This window comes from Scaptodrosophila lebanonensis, unplaced genomic scaffold (assembly GCF_003285725.1).
Source record: "Scaptodrosophila lebanonensis strain 11010-0011.00,11010-0021.00 unplaced genomic scaffold, SlebRS2 tig00000061-arrow-pilon, whole genome shotgun sequence".
Taxonomy (NCBI): Eukaryota; Metazoa; Arthropoda; class Insecta; order Diptera; family Drosophilidae; genus Scaptodrosophila; species Scaptodrosophila lebanonensis.
Genome location: NW_022060554.1, coordinates 598,030 through 619,694, shown reverse-complemented (window position 1 = coordinate 619,694; position 21,665 = coordinate 598,030). Strand labels below are relative to the sequence as shown.

The following is a 21,665-nucleotide window of genomic DNA, read 5'->3' as shown; positions in this document are numbered from 1 at the left end:
GAGTCACATTTAAATAGAAAACAATGAAGAACGCTATAGTCGAGCAAGCTCAAGAGTAAAATACCCTGTACTTTCAAAAAAAAAATAAATAAATAAAAAAAACAATATTTTGAAAATATGTATTTTTATTAATTAATTAATAGCATACGTTTACATCAAAATCGCGTCTATGCATGTCTATATTCGTGTATGTATGCAGTACATGAATAAATCAATGCAGCAACAACAATAACAGCTGCGGGCATACCTTCGGCAGAGAGTATTTTTATGGCTATAACTTCCTTCATAATTAACCTATCGCAATAAAATTTGACATACGGACTTATAACCAATAACTGGATATATTTGCTAAATCAGAATTTCCAAAAATTACGGAAGCTATGAAAAAATCACGAAATGCGGGGGAATGGGGGGTGTATTAGTAAAAAAAACCCAAACCCGATCTGCCTAGGGCTTTTGGGAACCTCGATACCAAGTTTGGCTATCCCAGCCCTTGTACATGCTGAGATCCTTCAACTCATACATACATACATATGTACATACAGACGGACATGGCTATATCGACTCGTCTTGTCACCCTGATCAAGTATATTAACTTTCAGGGGTCTGCCACGCCTCCTTCTGTGTGCTAAATACATTCGCAGGGTATAACAAGGATTTACTCGGAGATGGGAAATCTGAATTGTTGTTGAGAAAAAAAAAAGACCGGATTAGTCTGTAATACCAAAAGCAACCAAATACATATATATATATATACATACATGCATGTACATACTTTATACATACCTACATATGCATACACATACATACATATATGCAAACATGCTGCTATAAAATTGTAAAAATATACATACATATATACATTATACATACCTGCAGTGTATGTGCTTAATGGCAATATTACTGAAGTGTATGTATGTACTTAAAGATATGTACGTACTTATGCATGTATGTATGTATACGTATGTACATACATATGTATATGTAGGAACATAAAATACAAATGTAGTAAAGCAAGCAAGGCAGCTCATCGTTTGGCCGTTGATTTAGTTCTCTGCATAACCGGTAGTGAGAGAACGTGAAATACTGCACAGTCGTTCGGAGAGCTGAACCGGTACGCGGTCTCTGTTTCCTCCTGCAAAGTTTTCTTTGGTGAATTTAGTTGAAATTTAGTAGTTGACCGTAACGGATGAAAAGTTCCAATTAGCGGATCGTGAGTTTACAAAACAAACTTTATTTTGTGCAACTTAAGCACAACCAGCAAAAAATTTGCAGATATATGTAAAAACAAATTTTGTGAAATAACTAAACAAAAGAAAATACATGCATACATAAGTATAAACACATATGCATACATGTATATATATGTATATAATACATGTGTATTATATATTATATATATGTATATATATAATACATAATACACATGTGCCAGCTTTTGTACATTTGGGCTATGCTCGTTATTTACATTTTAGTGTCAGTGCGTACCCGATATTTTAGCACTAAACCAAGTTGAAATTAAAAATTGCACAAAAAAAAAACAACTGATGCTGTGAAAAATACCTCTTCACTGTGGCAGTTTTTATTATTACTCGTTTATCATGTGTCTATCAGCTTGCTTCGTTTAAATATCGTGTTCTCTTCTTCATTTACAGTGTGTTCAATGTATGCATACTTTTGCTAAAACGCAAAATTTAAAACATACGACGCGTATATCAACCTAAAGTAATTCCAATTATACATACCACGCAAACAACTAATAACAACCGCAGCGGATAATATTGTAACTACCCTAAAATCAATCCTCAACACAACTATAACAAAAATGGTAAGTTTTTCAATATAATTTTTGTATGTATGTATATATATATGTACATATGTATGTATATACTATGCTCATACATGTGTATAGAATATACTGCAAACATACAATCGTTAAATTGCCATAATTTTCCAATCGCAAAACGGAGTAATAATACTTCCTATTCAGCAAATTAAGCTAAAATACATGAGTTTATATGAACACACTATTACGTGGTATCATCCATATAAGTAATATATTTTTAAATTCAAAATAAAAGCACAATATATACATATATGTATATACAATTATATATACCCACATGCATAAATAGTACACGTATGCAGATACATATTAACATCTTTGTCGGTAGTAATAATTTTTGTAGGCCTTGATAAGAAATAAAAAAACGTTATCAGGGGGTGGCACTCCCTCCCTTAGTAACTCATCAGGTCTTATTTCTTTGGAACTCATTTTTATTTACATACATAAATACATACATACATACATATCCACACAAATACATCTTATAAAAGAATGGAGGAAGCTATTTTCGCATACAAATGTAAAAATATACATGCATAAGTACATGTGTATTATATGCAAGTGGCGGAAGAAATGCATCTGCATACGTACATACATATGTATGTTGTATATAATTCATGTCCTACATGTGTACATACATACATATAAATTCATACATATTCAATATACATACGTACATATACATATGTGCGCACGTATATACATACATATGTATATACATATGCATATGTGTAATAGATTTTACCTGTATATAAAACTAAAAGTAAATGGCATACCGAGCTGCTACAGAAGACATACATTTGTATGTATGTACATACATAGCAGCCCGGCATCTTGACTTTATACTACATACATATGTATGTATGTGTATATAAATTCATATACAAATGTATGACTGTATATATGGCCCGTATTTCGTGGCAAAAAATAGGTTAGAGTTGTGCAAAAGTAACAAAAAAACATATTCTTTGTATATGTCTACCTCTTCGGTACATTTTTTTCGCTCTCTTCTGGTTTTTACCTGCGCCGAAATTACTCTTTTTAACCGATTCAAAAACGCGCAACAGCAACAGCCGCTTATTACCGATTTATACATATTTTCTGAGCATACGTATGTACATATGTGTGCATACATATGACCACAATTCTCTCTTAAAATATTTACGCGCGTACGCACAACTGTTACCAATCGCATACTGCTATTGTGTTCACGTCAGTTGTGCTCTTTCGCGGTGTATGCCTTTTGTTGTTTTCTTCTATAACCGTTTCATTTGCCGCATTGCGGTTATTTTGCTGTTTCGCTATGTGCTCATCGCTTGCTCCTTGTTTCACTCTGCAAAAACGACTGCAAAGAAATGTGTAAAGCAGAGGCAGCGCGAACAGCGCCCAAATGAGAAAAAATTATTGCTAAACAGAAACCATCATGTTGAAAATATGGTGGGAGCAATAAGTGACATTGCGTGTTTACAATACGACTATCAGCTTCTAAATACATTGCTACATAAATATGTATTTATGTACATATGTATGTATGTATGTATATGTAATATGCAAGTACAGTGGCTTAAAGCTTCTTTTGACGAGGCATCATGTAAAACTTTTGAGTGCTATTGCACCTGAGATCTTAAAGATAATAACAATTTGCTTAATCGTGTTTTTATATTTATAAACTAGCCGGTTTTGCCCGTCGTTGCTGGCGCAGTGTTTGTGCTTACAATTATACGATTATTTACTAAATGAGATTTCTCTTCCGACACTCTCTAAAGTTTCTAAAGAGTTCATTTCCCAAATAGCAAATTACTTTGGTATTACATATGTATGTACATTTAAAAACCAAAGTGTACTTTAACTTTTTTTGTCCACTGTACATACATACATATGTATATCATAATTATTTCTTCTATTTTCAAATTTTCTAAAACCACTTCTTGGTGTTCACCTACCTTTGACAGCTTTTTAACGCTTACTTACATACCCACATACACATGTACATAAATACATACCATTTTTTTCGTGCACCAATAAACGCCCAATGCCAAAAAATGGGTTGAAAAATCAGATATGTATGTTATACAAATCCATACATACATATATGTATGTATGTAAATACATACATAAACATATATCCCATAAAAGAATCCCAGGTCATGCATTTCATAGCAAATTGAAAAATGTGCATTTTATCCTTTTACATTTTAAGTCTGGACCACACTTAGGCTTTTTAAAAGTCGTATCGTTGTGTTTTGGCGAACTTAAAATTAATAATTATTTAAAATGCCCCGCAAAAACGAGTTAAGCATAGAAAATAAAATAATTACTAAAACTATGACTGATTATGGCATAAAAGTCTGTGTTATTGCTAAAGCAATAAACAAGCATAGGAATACCGTCTCAAACTTTTAAAAATATCCGCGAAAATATGCTCAAAACAGCCGGAAAAGGGCAGTTCCCAAAGTTGGTAACCGCACTTAACGGCATATTCAACCTTTGGCAACCACCAATATAATGAGCTGATCCCAAACTAGGGCTGGATTAAAGATGTAAATAACTGGGCTACAGTTGCAAAAAATTTGGAGAATGGAAATGTGTTTCCAATATAATGCCAAGGTGCATAAACCAAAGATATTGCACCGACATAAAATGGCCCGTCTTGCATTTTACGAAAAATACAAATTTTGGGACAGGAAAATCAAATGGGTCATCTTCAGTTATGAAAAAAAATTTAGACGGTTCATATGGAAACCAAAAGTATTGGCGCGATTTAAGCAATCTCCGGCAGATTTACCACAGGTGCAACCATACCGGTATGGTACTTATGGTATGGGCGGCGTTAAGCTCCATTGGGAAGCTACCAATATGCTTTATACCAGATCGGCCGAATGCGTAAATGTATGCGGATCTCCTGAACAGCGAACTTATACCATTTCCAAAAGAGTTCCATGGAGAGGATTGGAAATTTTTCTAGACATGAAATATCCCCTTAATGCATTGTCCTGCCAAAATTCCGGATTTAAATCCAATTGAGGGCCTATTGAGGCATCCTTTAAAATACTCTGTATATATGTTTACAAAAATTATGGAAAAAAATGTAAAAAAAAAATGTTAAAAAAAAAATTGGATCTATTTTACCTCGCTCGGTATTTGAACTCACGTAAAGGGTGTATAATTGCCCATATACAAAGCAATTGCGTCTATGTGAGTGTATGAATGCCTATGCGCATCTATTCGCGTCTGTGTAAACATGTTTGCAGTCAACCAAACAGCATCAACAACACCTGCGGGCAGCGCTTGGGCTGCCAATATATTTATGACTATAACTTCTTGTTAAATCGGTCTATCATAGCGAAACTTGGCATGCGGACATAATAACTAACTAGGGGTAATTGCAAAATTTTAGTTCGAAATTCCAGGAATTACGCGAGTTACGATTTTCGGGGGAGAGAGGGGTATTCACATAAGGCATTTTGGACTAAAATTTGGTGTCACTAGGTCTTATAGTCACCGAGATTTAGGCACATAGGCTTGCACAGCGTACAGTCATAACGCATCTTTGTGCAAAATTTGGTGTCTCTACCTCTTATAGTCTCTGAGATCCATGTGTTCATACGGACGTCTGTCCGTCTGGACATGGTTATATCGACTTGTCTTGTCATCCTGATCAATAATATATATACTTTATGGGGTCTGCCACGCCCCCTTCTGCCTGTTACATTCGCACAAAACTAATATAGCCTTTCACCCTTTGGGTACAGTCTACAATAAGGTACTTTCCGTCAAAAAAATTAATATGTCTAAGTGCGTCTATTCTATTGACCAAGAAAAATGTGAAATTTTTAAGTAACTTTAAAAAAATGATTGAAAACACAATTTTGCAAGGTTTATGCAAATTTTTTTGAGGCAGCATTAAAGTAATATATATTAAACAAATTAAATGCAAGTAAGCGTGCGTCTAACCTAAGACCAGCAGTGTATGTACAATTATGTAATCTCTGCCTTAACACAACTGTATACTGCGCACATCTCACACGAAGACACGCATAGACACAGATAGTGCAAAACTTTGTCACTTGTTTTTAATTTAATTAAATTAATTTTATTAAGCTGAAAAAATATATTTATTTTTATTTTTGTAAGGAGGGTGCGGGTACAGGGTATATAGCAGTTGGGCCTGCTCAACTCTAGCTTTCCACTCTTGTTTAAAATTATATGTTCTATACGTCTCAATTCTATTTTTTTTTAATTGTGGTGAACTTTACAAAGAAATGAGGTGATTGTAGTTCCACAAAATTTGAGGATCTCAAAAAGTACAATACATACACCTAATTCTGTTTTTACACGTGGTATCTCTACCTCTTATAGTCTCCGAGATCCAGGTGTTCATACGGACAGACAGACAGACAAGGCTAGATCGACGCGTCTCGTCATGCTGATCAAGAATATATATATACTTTGCGGGGTCTGCCACGCCTCCTTCTGCCTGTTACATTTTCAGCTCCCGCAAACCTAATATACTCTTGCACATTTTATGTACAGAGTATAAAAATGTAAGAGGGGTCATTGTCTAGGAAATTAAAATTTTATTCAATTCGGTCAATTCTAAGAAAAGTTATTAGCGCAACAAATTCTCGCCAGTACAACCCCCCAAACTGCAGCAACAAGTTCGCTCTTCTTCCTCTTTTTGCTGCTATGGGCTCATATAACTCAGTGACGGAAGTTTACCTGGGTACAGGGTATTACACTGTCGGGCTTGCTAGACTGTAGCGTTCTCTCTTGTTTAGTTATCAATATCTATCACCTATTTAAAAAAAAAAAAAAAATCTAACATTCAAGGGTACCTAAGAAACTTAAAAAAACAAGTTGCACATATATGTATCAATTTTACTGAGGTACATTCACGGAATTCTTCAAAATACATTTGTATCGTTAGCTGATTATTTATTTGTAAATCGAATAATTAGGAGAATGTCGATATTTAATTTACGCTTGTATACATGTGTATATGGTAATCCAATTTTTAGGACCGATATATGTACATAGTATTATTTTTCATAAAATATTAATTTATTTTATGCAAATGTGGCTAACATTAACATTGTTATTTTTTGGATATACGCTCCAAATCCCTTGCTTTTTTCAACAATAAAATACATTGTATATGTACATAACACAATGTTTTAAGATAGACTGTGCAAAAAACTGGAATAAATATTAGAGTATTTCCTAACTTTAAATTATATTTTGGTCTTTTTTTTTTTTCTATCGCATTTTCACGTTCGTGTCTTTTCATGCTTATTGTGTCAACACGAACACACACGAAATTGGAATTTGAAACACGGCACTCGTGTTCACGCAGTGCAGCGATGTGCCATGAACAATAAAGAGCACCGATTTTACCCATCTCTGTTTGTGTCTGTGTGTGTATGTAATTTCCCCAACTGTTTGAATTTGCTCTCTCTGTTTTTGCTGCATCTGGCAAGTAAAAAATATATTTCTATATTTCGAAAATCACTGAATGCCAATTTCTAGATATACAGGGTGCGCCATCTTTATTTATTATTCAATATTTACATACCGACATAAAAGATGGCGCACCCTGTATATAGTTATGTTGATTACGGATACCAAATTTGATCGGACAACATTAATAACACAAACTTTTCATTTGAAGAAAATTAAAAAAAATATATAAAAACCCCAATAATTCAAGCCCAATATCAATTTCAGAAAACCGAGTAAGCAGTTTTTTGGATTCTTTTATAGATCGCAAAAACTAAATTTGAAGTTCATCGGTGAAAAACTGAAGATTTTTTAAACAAACTTTGGAGCTTATTTCCCCTCCTTGAAGCTCGAATTTTTCAAAATCTAGTACGCACCTACACTATGAAAGGATACATGAGCCCGAATTTCAGCTTCCTAGCTTTTACCGTTTAGGTTGTTGACGCGGTTTCCTTTTATGCACCTAAATTTTTTTTACAGGAAAACTCCCATATTTCAGGCCCCAAGAAAAATTTGTACGCTGTGCAAGTTTGTATTATTTGTTTGATTTTCCCCCACTTTTCCCCTATGGGGGTTTTCCCGATTTTCCATTTGTATAATCGCCTATATCTCGGAGACTATAAGACCTAGGGACACCAAAAAATAGTCCCAGATGCCTTTTGTGAATACGCAGAAAATGTGTATTTTGGAATTTCCCTCCCTCCCCCCTCTCCCATGGAAATCGCGATTTTCTCTATATCCCGTAATTCTTAGAACTTCGAACTAATACCCCCAGTTAGTAATTATATGTCCGTATGCCAAGTTTCATCATGATAGACCGATTTAACGAGAAGTTATAGCCATAAATATATTTGCTGCTGCAGCGCTGCTTAAGCGCTGCCCGCGTCTGATGTTGATGCTGGTGCTTTGTTGACTGCGAACATGCTTACACAGACACGAATATACGAGCATAAACATACATACACTCACATAGACGCAATTGCTTTGTAAATGTGCAATTATACACCCTTTACGTGAGTACGAATACCAAAAGAGGTAAAATCGATCAAAATTTTTTTTTTTTAAATTCTCCTTTTTACTTGTTCATACAAACCTTGGAGCCGGGTTTTCTCCCCTTTGGAGCACGAATTTTCCAAATCCTTATCGCTATGAAAGGATACTTGAGTCCAAATTTCAGCTTTCTAGCTCTTACCGTTTGAGCTGTGCGTTGATCACCAATCAATCAGTCAGGACAAACTGTTTTATATATGTACATTCCTAGCGGCTTACGCTTAAATACCCTCTACCCATTTCCAGAACTGAAAATAAATACTTAAAAATATATATTTTAAAATATAATTTTAATTCAACTTTTAAAATAAATTTAAAAAAAAAATTGATTACAAAATATACTTTGTTTAGTATAGTGATGTAAATCTGAAATGAACATCGATGTTTTGCATCGGAAACATCGATACAGCGATGGATCGAAAAACTTAACATCGATACATAAATTTATCATACAAAATTTTAATGTAACACAAGAGATGAAAGAAAACGACGTGCGGGATACATATATTTTCCTGTGCATATTATATGCACCCAAAACTACTATATTGTGCCCTTTAGTTACGGGGTATAAAAAGAAGTAAGGAGCGTATCTTTGCAATAATTTAATTTTTATACCCTGTACCCGTAGGGTAAAAAGGGTATATTAGGTTTGTGCAAAGTATGTAACATACAGAAGGAAGCATCTCCGACCCCATAAAGTATATATATTCTGAATCAGCATGACGAGAGAAATCGATCTAGACATGTCCGTCCGTCTGTCCGTCCGTCTGGATGAACGCGAGGATCTCAGAAACTATAAAAGCTAGAATAACCAAAGTTGGCATCCAGATTCTCTTAGGTCCGAGTAAGGACGAGTTTATTTATTTTTTTTTTTAATTTTCCCCCCCTTCCCCCGCTGCAGAATTTCGTCAATAGCGTCCACATTTCAAATGCTACCTAAACCAAACTTTGCACACATAATTTATATATATTTGTCTACTGTTGTTCAAAATTTTATTCAATTCGGTCAATTCTAAGAAAAGTTATTAGCGAAACAAATTCTCGCCAGTACAACCCCCCCAAACTGCAGCAACAAGTTCGCTCTTCTTCTTCCTCTTTTTGCTGCTGCTATGGGCACATATCAGTGACGGAAGTTTACCTGGGTACAGGGTATTACACTGTCGGGCTTGCTCGACTGTAGCGTTCTCTCTTGTTTTAATTCAAAAATATGTGTTATATTTATAAGTCTAATAAGATGCTTATCATAATTATGAGATTTTATTTATTTTATTTTCAACCCTCGCCACGCCTTTGTCTTTTCTATTTTGAGAAAAATTAAAATAATTTAGGTATATGTAGGGTATAGGCTTTGCAAAAACCTAGGTCATTCCTTTTTTTGAGATAAGTTTGTGAAAGTTTTTTTTGCTGAAAAATTAAAAAGTAATTTATTTTATACTTGAGGGTATGCAGCTTACAATTTTTAATAATTAATATGCCGATCTTGGGTTTTTCCATGCCCAAAAATTCTTTTATTCATAGAATTTATGTGCGCTTAAACTTAAAACGGCTCTCGTCAATTCCACTTATTTAAAATCGAATTTTTTAGTTCCAAAACGTCATATTTGTTGTTATCAGAGTAAACTCGGCGTGCTAATATCCCCCAAATATTTTGAATGGGATTAGGACGCTGGCTATTTTATTTTTTCAAAGAAACAGTCATGCACAAATTCCGTAGTTTGGAGAATGGTATGAATTTTCGCATTATCATACATGAAAATGTAGGATTTTTCTCTGTTATCTAGCGAAAATGGAAGCAAGCTGCTTTACAGGACTCTTATAGATATGTTCGTCCGTCTGTCTGGATGAACGCAAGGATCTCAGAAACTATAAAAGCTGGAATAACCAAAGTTGGCATCCAGATTTTCCTAGGTCTGAGAAAGGACCAGATTATTTCATTTTTTGGAATTTCCCCCCTTCCCCCGCTACAGAATTTTGTCAATACCGTCAAACATTTCAAAAGCTACATTAACAATGAAACCAATTCTAATGAGCTTCAAATTATTTTTACACGTCGTTAAATTAAGTTAATAATGAATTTTTGAGGAGCTGATCATCTCTTTAATTGCTCTATTTTTTTCATCGCACACAACGTTTTTCTAGCAAGGAGGGGCAGCTAAAACGAATCTCAAAGTAGCAATTGTCCTGGGAAAAGTTTAAATTGAGAGAAAAAATGCTTCAAATTCCATATAATTAACGTTATAAATAATAATAGGCGTTCGGTTTAATAAAATGCATAACCGGTTTTTATACTCTGTACATGAAATGCACCGAAGTATATTAGGTTTGCGGGAGCTGAAAAATGTAACAGGCAGAAGGAGGCGTGGCAGACCCCACAAAGTATATATATTCTTGATCAGCATGACGAGACGAGTCGATCTAGCCCTGTCTGTCCGACTGTCCGTCTGTCCGTCCGTATGAACACCTGGATCTCAGAGACTATAAGAGATAGAGACACCAAATTTTGCACAAAGATGCCTTATGTGTGTATTCTATACGAGTTTGTTTTATTTTTTTGATTTTCCCCCCACTTCCCCCCTATGGAGGTTTTCCCGATTTTCCATTCGTATAATCGCCTATATCTCTGAGACTATAAGACCTAGGAACACCAAATTTTAGTCCTAGATGCCTTATGTGAATACGCAGAAAATGTATATTTTGGAATTTCCCTCCCTGCCCCCTCTACTTCTCAAATCGTAACTCCCGTAATTCTTGGAATTTCGAACTAAAATTTTGGAAATATCCCCCCTTGGGTTATTATGTGTCCGTATGCCGTATTGCACATTTACATAGCAATTGCGTCTGTGTGAGTGTATGTATTCCTATGCGCATCTATTCGTGTGTGTGTAAACATATTAGCAGTCAACCAAACAGCAACATCAACAACAGCCGCAAGCAGCGCTGCAGCAGCAAATATATTTATGGCTATAATTTCTTGTTAAATCGGTCTATCATAGTGAAACTTGGTATACGGACATATAATAACCAACTGGGGGTATTTCCAAAATTTTAGTTCGAAATTCCAAGAGTTACGATTTGCGGGGGAGAGGGGGGAGAGAGGGAAATTCCAAAATACACATTTTCTGCGTTATCACATAAGGCATCTGGGACTAAAATGTTGTGTCCCTAGGTCTTATAGTCTCAGAGATATAGCCGATAATACGAATGGAAAATCGGGAAAACGCCCATAGGGGGAAGTGGGGGGGAAAATAAAAAAAAATAAAACAAATTTGCACAGCGTACACACATAAGGCATCTTTGTGCAAAATTTGGTGTCTCTAGTTCTTATAGTCTCTGAGATCCAGGTGTTCATACGGACAGACAGACAGGGCTAGATCGACTCGTCTCGTCATGCTGATCAAGAATATATATACTTGGTGGGGTCTGCCACTCCTCCTTCTACCTGTTACATTTTCAGCTCCCGCAAACCTAATATAATCTTGTACATTTTATGTACAGAGTATAAAAATTTTGCTGTTTCATTTATTTGGTTAATATTTTGTCGTACTAATGTCACATCACGTCAGATTGGAAATGCCCATATATGGTTATAACTGTTAAATCGACCTATCAACCTAATTTGACATATGGACTCATAATCACTGGAGATATCTGCTCAATTTGAGCTCGAAATTCTAAGAATTACGGGAGTAATGGAAAATTGCTCATTGCGTGGGAGAGGAGGGAGGGAAATTCCAAAACACACGATTTCTGCGTATTTACTTAAGGCATCTAGGACTAAAATTTTATGTTCCTAGGTTTCATAGTCTCCGAGATACAGGTAATTTTACGAACGAAATAAAACAAACTTGCACACAGCCCACACATGAGGCATCATTGTGCAAAATTTGGCGTCTCTAGCTCTTATAGTCTCTGAGATCCAGGTGTTCATACGGATACATGCTTGATACATTTTTCAACTCCGCAAGGCTAATATACTATCTACTATCTCCTGTGTAGCGAACTATAAGTGTATGAGCGCAAGGATCTCAGGAAGTACAAGACCTAGATTAACCAAACTTGGTATCGAGGTTCCCCTGTTAAACATGTCTTCTATGTATGTATTAAATAAATTTTCATTATTAATTTAATGAATTAATTTTATTTTTTTTTTTTTTTTTTTCCTTTTTTTGTGACCGACTGTGCTCGACTGTAGCGTTCTCTCTTGTTTCTATTTTTTTAATGCACTTTCGGATTTTCCGATTATAACTCCTTGGGTATTCGATCTCACGTAAAGGGTGTATAACTGCACATTTACATAGCAATTGTTTCTATGTATTTCACCTCCCGCAAACCTAATATACTCTTGTACATTTCATGTATAGTATAAAATATTGCTAAAATTTAAACTAAAATATAAAATGCCATAACTGAATTAGGTTGAGGAATATAACGCTCAACACTAGCACACTCTACCCATCATATTTGTATTTTGTGCAGGACTAGGAGCCAAACCCTTTGAGTAAATGGCATAAAAATTGCTCAAGTGGAATTTAAAACTGCCGCCATTTCTTTGCATATCTATAATTATAAATTCCAAGTGTTCTCGTTTTGAAATTTCACTTGTAAACTGAAAATTTAAGCAAAACTTTAAAGGGCAGTCACATTTGTCATCTATGGTTTCAATAAATGTTTCATTAAAAACTAAGTAGGCGCTTTGCAAAAATTCAAAATAATAGGTTCTTGCTTGTTCGTTGGTCAAAAACTGAAAAATGGTAATAAAACTGCTTCGTGCCATTATTAACCAAGCCAATTTTAATTTTGTCTTCCAATTTAGGCCGATCAACTAACGGAGGAACAAATTGCCGAATTCAAAGAGGCTTTCTCGCTATTTGATAAAGACGGCGACGGCACTATTACAACAAAGGAATTGGGAACAGTCATGCGCTCCCTGGGGCAGAATCCTACAGAGGCTGAGCTGCAGGACATGATAAACGAGGTCGATGCCGACGGTAAGTTATATGTTATATGTATACGAAAATGTATGTGTACATAGTACATACATATGTATTTTTGTACATACATACATAAATATATAGATTGTGACTATTAGTTTCTAGAATTAAACGCTGTTTACTTTGAAAACGGCATACATGTGTACATTCATACATGTGTATATATTGTTTGTTTGTACATAACATATGTATACATACATGTATGTACAGGGTGCGCCATCTTTTATGTCGGTATGTAAATATTGAATAACTTTGTCATTAGTGAACCGATTGACTTGAGTACACCATTGTTGTAAAATTAGTCTGAAGAAATTGTACAGAACCAAATTAAATAAAAATATCTCATACTTGAAAATCGGTTGTTTATTTTCAAAGATATTCAATGTTTACATACCGACATAAAAGATGGCGCACCCTGTATGTACACGCATATGTATTGTGGTATGTACTATAATTCTTTCATGCAGGCGCTTAGTAGCAAAATTAAAAATATTTAATACATGCGTACATAAGTGACAACGAACTCGCATGCACGGGGAATGTATACACAAATTATACTTAATACCAGAAAGTGGATATTTGATTTATATTTGAATACATGTGTTGCGTTGCCAGACATAAAAAGTCTTGCGCGAGACAGGCTCAATCCCGCTTTTCGGGGATAACTCAAACATGCGTGCTGAGGAAGGTTGCACAGACAAGTGTGGACTGGCGCGGGAAAGAGAAGAGCGCAATCGGTACGTGCGACCGTAATGTCTTCCCTTTCACCGTTTTCTTATTCGCATTTGATACCAGGAATATGTTTAAACTAGTGTCTTTCATGTTAAGTATCCCAACATCAAACTGTTTTCCTGAACGCGTTCCAGAAATAAGAGCTACGTTAATTTAATGAGAGCAGAATTACTCATCCAGTTTAATCTACAGCTATCCCTAAGACTGATTATGTGCAAAAAACTGGAATAATTACTCGTGTAAGAGTATTTCCTATGAACATCTGGATCTCAGGGACTGTTTATAGATAGAGACACCAAATTTCGCACTAAGATGCCTTATGTATGCTGCACGAGTTTTTTTAGTGTTTTTTTTTTTCCCCCCTCTCTCCTATGGGAGATTTTCGGAAACGCCATTCGTATAATCACATACATATATCTCAAAGACTATATAAATTAGGGACACCAAATTTAATCCCACGATACCTTATGTGAATACGCAGAAAATATCTATTTTGGAATTACCCTCCTTCCCTGGGACACCCGACTAACCCAACTTCCCAACTTGTTTATTATACACAAGTAACTCAAAATTCGTCAACCACACAAATGATGATTAATTAATTTTTATGGCATAATTATTTTTAATTTATAGAAAAAAGAAGGGCATTCTTTTCGTAAATAGTTTTGTTTGGTTCTTCCATTTTCTATGTATGTAAGTATATTCTCGTATATAAAGTCGGTATTGAACTAATAGCCGAAAAAACAATAGAAAATCATTGCTTGGGTGTCATGACTCGGGAACTACCCGAACTCTAGTGAACATTTCGGTCATGCGGGCATAATTGTGAATACGAAGTTCGATCATTGCTTGTCACTGAACCAAAATGACATAATCATAACGAGTACGACTAAACACTTGAGTGTGATCGGATAATGTAGTACCCGTTGCAGTTCTCTGGTGCAGACATATACTCTACGTTATTTGGAATTCTGAAGATAAAATAATCGAGCACCAAATTTATGTTAAATATGTATTTCTTAATTTAAGAAAAAATTTATATAATTATTCTACACATACATAGGTACAGTTGGTTCCGTAGGACTCTAGTATTGCAAACTGTTTTCAAGCAAAAAGGTCATTGGTGTTATATTTTTTCAGGCAATGGAACAATTGACTTCCCTGAATTCCTTACAATGATGGCACGTAAAATGAAGGACACCGATAGCGAAGAGGAAATCCGGGAAGCCTTCAGAGTTTTCGACAAGGATGGCAATGGCTTTATTTCGGCAGCCGAGTTGCGTCATGTGATGACAAATTTAGGCGAGAAATTAACAGACGAAGAGGTCGATGAGATGATACGCGAAGCTGATATCGATGGCGATGGTCAGGTCAATTACGAAGGTAAATCCAAATTATTCAAGGATAACGAGAAAAATAGGTGCTACTAAAAAATTAAATGACGGCTAATTCGTTGATACTTATAATGTACTCTCCTTTTTTTACTATGTGATAGGTCCACTTTAAAGAAAGTTGTAGCATTTATTCGATGGCCGGCCCACTCGACTATATCAGTACATACATTCTTAATAGAAGTTTGTGATAGTAAATTCATTTAATTATTACGAGATGCAGGGTAGAGATGGGTTATGATATTACTTTTTTCGGACCGATCCGACCCGACCACAAAATGGAATTTAGTTATGTATTCGAATAATATTATTTTCACATTTTAAGGGCTTTATAATAATTTCTTATCTATGTATATACATTTAAGCTGTTCAAACAACATTTTCTTTGTTTGAACAAATCTACATTATATTGATATTATTATTCTAATTTTTTATAGCGTTTTATTTCAAAAAGACAGTATTTATTAGGAATTCTGATCGTATATAGTTTGGGGTTCTATTTCGAAAGGGCTGCATTTAGGATTTTTATCTTATCTATTTTAGTTGTGTTTGAAAGGACATTTTCAATTCTTATTAATTAGTTGCGTGTAAAACTCTTACTATACGTCTCACCAAATTATATTGACACCATCTCTATTATAAATGAAAATTTTTAAAGAAATGTTTGAGTTTATTTAATATGTATAATATATTTTTTGATTTTACAGAATTCGTGACTATGATGACATCGAAGTGAAGCGTAACTCATTATTTCCTTATAAGTCTATATATTTTTTTAAGACGAAGACTGTAGCTGCGCGCAACGACATCGCGCCACGCTGTTGCTATGGGCCCCAGTTAAATATCTTAAAAAACCTAATATAAAAAGTTCAGAAAAACCAGAAGGAAACATTTGAAAATTAATTAAATCCCTACACTTACTAGCAAAAAAGAAAGTTTGAGCAGGTATACATAAAATTTCCGAGATATTTTCATGGACAACAAGAACACGATTTTAAGGCAAAAGCAATGGAGTTACCGTTAAACCAACAGCTACAATAGGAATAGAAATATAGAGCAGAGAACTTATAAGTAAATAATTACTACCACAACTACACTTACTACAGGCCATCAATAGTTACGCAGGGCATACTGCGATTCGTGTGAGTTTTTGATAACACCTGTGTGCAAAATGAGTTCGATACATGTAAGGAAATTTTGTTCATGTCGTTAAAAATAGTAAACAAAAGAAAATGTTAAGAATTTAACGTAATTGCGGAAATGGGAAATTTATATTAAAACCACAATACAAACACGATATACTGCACACACAAACCACACACATGTCAAAAATAAAATATATTATAAATACGACATATTATATAAATAATGTAAAATCAAACAACAAATTCTTCTTATTAAATTATATTTAAATTTAAAATTTAAAAATATATAAAGAATAAATAAAAAATAAAAACAAATACATTTTGAAAATAAAATTAAATTGATGATGGAAGCAGCTCTTAATATGCTCTTGACCGACGGTTGTAGCGCTATTTCGAACCCTACAAATATACACAAATGCGTACTCAGCATTAAATATATTAACCAACAGCTACATATTAATGTAGTATGTAATTGCTAATATGCAAATTGTTTATCTATCACTTATCAAGGAAACTTAAAAGTCAGTAGACGTATATTTTACATATTTTAATATAAAGAATATGCTAATTAAATATTTATACACATATATGAAGAAGAGGAAGGCGGTAAGAGGGAATAAGTAACGATTTCATCAAACACACACATATAATAAATTTCAAGGAGGAGTCGGATATACATCAACTTGCAACAGATAACACAATAACGAGAGAAAACAAGGAACTGTCCGAGCAGCGCAGCTATCTTATATTGGTAAACCTTCAATTGAAAATATTGGAGGCACATTTTGAAGTTTACTATACAAACATACGTGTATATTCAATAAGATGCGTGCGCATATAATTAAAACTAGCAAATGCAATGACAACTAACATAACTAAGAAAAGCGCTGACAAAAAGTAGATGACATTATTGTATGCAGCAAAGTAATTAAAGAGCAAACTACAAATATTACATAGCTTTAAGTAAGATTATTGAATCGCCACTCCGCGACCTTATACCAACTCTTATCTTGCCTTCTTTTCCTCATCTTTAAACCAGTTAAGATGCTTCAACGGCCGTGTTGTTGCTACTTTTAAACTTATAAAGACGACTGACTAAGGTTTGCTACTACCGCCAGCCAACAAAGTAGACCAGAAGAGCTGGCAAAAAAATGGCAGTACATCTCTATAGAAGCTATAACTGCAATTTTTGGTTTCGTATCGAAAAGATTTTTAGGAGGTTCATAATTTATTATCTACTAGTTTTTTTTTCTACTGGGAGAACCTAAATTAAAATTAAGTTGAATTCGTGTATTTTTACAATAACGTCATGGACCTGATTAAATTTCAAATAAATCTATAAAAGTTGTTTGTAACAACAAACACTTGCGCTATAAATTTCTTGGCGTACTCTTAATATTACTATAATTGTGCAGCGATTCTATCTCACTTATTTCAGAACGGTCCTCATTCGAATGGGATTTGCCTGTTTGAAGTCATAAACTGTGAGTATACATACAAACAAGAGAGAACGCTACAGTCGAGCAAGCCTGACAGTAAAATAGCCTGTACTCTCCACAAAAAAAGGAAAATAAAAAAATTAAATTATTAAAAAAAATGAATTAATTAATTAAGTAATTAAAGTAAATTAGAAGACATGTTTTTGTTCAGTTTTAACAGGATACATTTACATCACGTGCCTATTCGTGTTTATATGCGTGTATGTATGCAGCACAAAGTTGAACCAAAGCAGCAACAACAACAGCTGCGGGCAGAGCTGCAGGCGGCGCATGAGCAGCGATTTTATTTATGGCTAAATAAACTTGGCCTGCCTAGGACTTATGGGAACCTCGATACCAAGTTTGGTTATTCTAGCTCTTGTACTTACTGAGATCCTTGCGCTCATACAGACAGACGGACTTGGCTATATCGACTCGTCATCCTGATCCATAATATATACACTTTGTGGGGTCTGCCACGCCTCCTTCTGTGTGTTACATACATGCGCACAAAACTAGTATAGCCTTTCACCCTTTGGGTACAGGCTTGTGTATATGTACCAGAAATAATTACGTTAAATACAGTTTGTTCGTTTGACTGGCCCATACGAAAATAAGAAATAAGTCAATGAAAGCAACAAAATATTCATACAACGAAAAATATTACAATATTTGAAAAATATATTTTATAACAATAAGGGTTAAGTACCCCATACTGCAGCGGAGTGAAAATGTACTCTATCTGCATTGTTGTTTTAATATACGAATCAAATTTTAATTTATACCATTTTATAAATATACTACCAGGTCTTGCCCACCTTGTTGGGCTAACCATTTTTGCTTACAATTACATATGTTTATTATGTGTCTAATTTCAGAAAAGTTTCTTAAGGAAGTATCAAATAACAAATTACATTAGTGCGTACAGAAAGCTAGGCCATATAAATAGTTCAATAAATATAAATGTACTATGCATGTTTAAATGTACAAAATAAATAAAGGTTTATGAGTACAAGATAAGTATAAGTACAGTTGACAACTAATTGGAAAGAAATGCATTTGTTGTGCTTTTCGTAATTATACTCTGTGCATAAAATGTCCAAGAATATACATATGTATTAGTTTTGCGGGAGGTGAAAAATTTAACAGGCAGAAGGTGGATTGGTAAACCTCACAAAGTATATACACTGCGCGTCATCAGGTTAGCACACCCCTCATTTCTATTAAAACTAAAATTTATAAAATTCTAAAAATTCTTAATTTTCAACTAAATAAAATAAATATTAATGTTCCCCTTTATCTATATTTTTTATGATTGTGGAGCATTCTTGATATTTGCGGTCGATTCATGAGAGTTGGATGCTTCTCTCAGAATTGCTCTCTTATCAGCATCGGAAGTCACTTTATTATTACTGCATTTATTATTTATACCATATCCCGACATTTTAAGTAAGAAATTGTACATAACTTTACCACTCCTGCCGACTTATTTTGCAATTTCAGTTTTATTGAAAGCTTAAACTCTTAAGCTTCGTTTTATTGCCACTCTTCAATCGATAACGTTTTTTTTTTTTTTTTTTACCGATATCGTTTACACTAAAACGCGTGCGTACACTTTTACGATGTAGAATATTCTGACCCGCAGCTATTACTAGCTGCATACTCTTATTTAATTATTTTTCATCCCTTAATGCTATGCTGCGTTTGTAAGGTGCAGCGTTATCTTATATTTAGTTATGCTATCGCTGAGTTTGTAGGACTCAGCGTTGTCTTAATTCTATTTATAAGTACTATCGCGTTTCTAAGACCCTTTTTCCGTCGCCTACGTGACCTGTGTGCAGCCGTCATTAAATTTTATTGCTGCACAAAGGATCGCCTAAACAAACAGAGGATCGCCGCATGTGGCAATCACACATGTCACCAGATATCCTCGGCGTCTATCTGCTGAAGGTCCGTGACGACAGGTTCTCATGTTCATGCTAGTGCCTGCACATTCTGCGGGGGGCAGGAAACACGACAGCTAGTAGCTCCTGTCTCTGATTCCTCTTTTTCTTCGCGAAAATTATTATCCCAGCTTATATGATTATCACCAAGCCTAACGATATGTGTCCATTTACCGTGTGAAACACCAGATCCTCGATGCGCACCCTCTTGCTTTCCAGTTCCTTAAGGTTTTGTTGTACTCGTTGCAATTCGACTGGCTCGGTAATGCTGCCAATTCATGGTAGTCTCCGCATGCTATGTTTTTAAATATTTTTACAAGCCAGCGTTTTTTTCCATATAGCTTTTTGTAATATACATCTCCTGTGTATTCGACCATTTTGCATAATTGCTTGTTGCTCGGTTTCATTGGCGTTAACTCACAACTCTGGTCATTTGCATCTTTCCATGCCCAGCTTCCTTCGCATAGCCAAGTATCCTTGTTTTCATGCTGACAGCGATTCACCTCTGTGCTTGTCATGTGGTGCTATGCGTTTAGCTCGATACTATAGATCAGAAACTCCGTTTGAATTTGCGGCATCCACCTCCCTTCTTTGACTTGAAGCGGCACTGGAACGATCTTGAAGAGACTGGCATGCTGGTTTACATATATGGGCAGCCTTGCATCTATTATAAGCACGTTGTCCTTGAATATTGCCTGGGCCTTCATTAGCTTGTATATTAACTGCAATTTGTCAGGAGACGTTCCACCTGGGAGAAGCTGGTTCCTCTGTAGTTTATATTGAATTTTGTCCAGCTCTGCCAACATTTTCTTCGGCTCAATCAGGGAGGGGTGTACCTCTCCTTGATTAAAATCCGTTACAAGCGCGAGGGCTGCGGATTGCAGTTTTTCCGCTTCGTCAATCCAGTTTCGCATTTGATTTATCAGCATGAAGAACCTTATAGCTTCTTTAAAGATGAGAAAATTCTTCTTCAATGTGTCTTGTACCCTATTTATTTCATTTGTGACCCTTTCAAAGTTCTTATTCACTTCTTCTGTGGTCGTGCGTGGTTGTTCATGTACTCGTTGAAGCGCTTCTCGTTTTTGATGATAGTTTCCATGTTTTCCTTTATTCTTTCTGTAGTACCGATGTCGAAGAACATGATAAACCTTCTTTTCCTTTCCGATGATTGTGTTATAATTTTGTTTCTTTCTTGTATGTTGTCTACTTTTGCTTTCATTGCTTTCTCCCAGTTTTTCACAAATGGAGGCTGTTTTATCAAGGAAATCATCGGCTTAATTTAGAAATTCGAAGTAAGCTTGCATATTGTAGAAAAATAGCAGTTGCTAACTTGACGAGACGACTTCCACCTTCTTAATTTTGTCCATAATTATTGCGGTTCGATCTTCCATATGTTGAATGCTTAACTTACTTGTATTAGTTGTAGGTATTGTAGCGGTACTTGCAACTTGCAGGATCATAAGAAGGCTAATGATTGCATTTGTTGGCGTAATTTTTGCTGCCCTACTGCATCGCTGCCTTTTTCCATCGGCTGGCTCGTTGTTTTGTTCGTTAACTTGTTCGTCGCTGTCTTGAGTTGGCAGCAGACAAATT

The 21,665-nt window shown here is 35.0% G+C and overlaps 1 protein-coding gene across 1 annotated transcript; it reads left to right on the top strand.

Moving 5' to 3' along the window:
* Positions 1-1,120: 1,120 nt before the first annotated feature.
* On the top strand, positions 1,121-16,866 carry LOC115624513 (calmodulin). The gene is made up of 5 exons (XM_030519225.1): positions 1,121-1,213; positions 1,656-1,828; positions 13,206-13,380; positions 15,256-15,498; positions 16,214-16,866. The coding sequence occupies exons 2-5, from the start codon at positions 1,826-1,828 to the stop codon at positions 16,240-16,242; spliced, it is 450 nt and encodes a 149-aa protein (XP_030375085.1). The 5' UTR covers positions 1,121-1,213; positions 1,656-1,825; the 3' UTR covers positions 16,243-16,866.
* Positions 16,867-21,665: the final 4,799 nt, after the last annotated feature.

What these genes read in the sequence shown, in the direction of transcription:
- LOC115624513 (XM_030519225.1), top strand. An exon ending in AAACGAGGTCGATGCCGACG is followed by an intron (nt 13,381 to 15,255) that starts GTAAGTTATATG and finishes ATATTTTTTCAG; the next exon opens with GCAATGGAACAATTGACTTC. An exon ending in TGGTCAGGTCAATTACGAAG is followed by an intron (nt 15,499 to 16,213) that starts GTAAATCCAAAT and finishes TTGATTTTACAG; the next exon opens with AATTCGTGACTATGATGACA.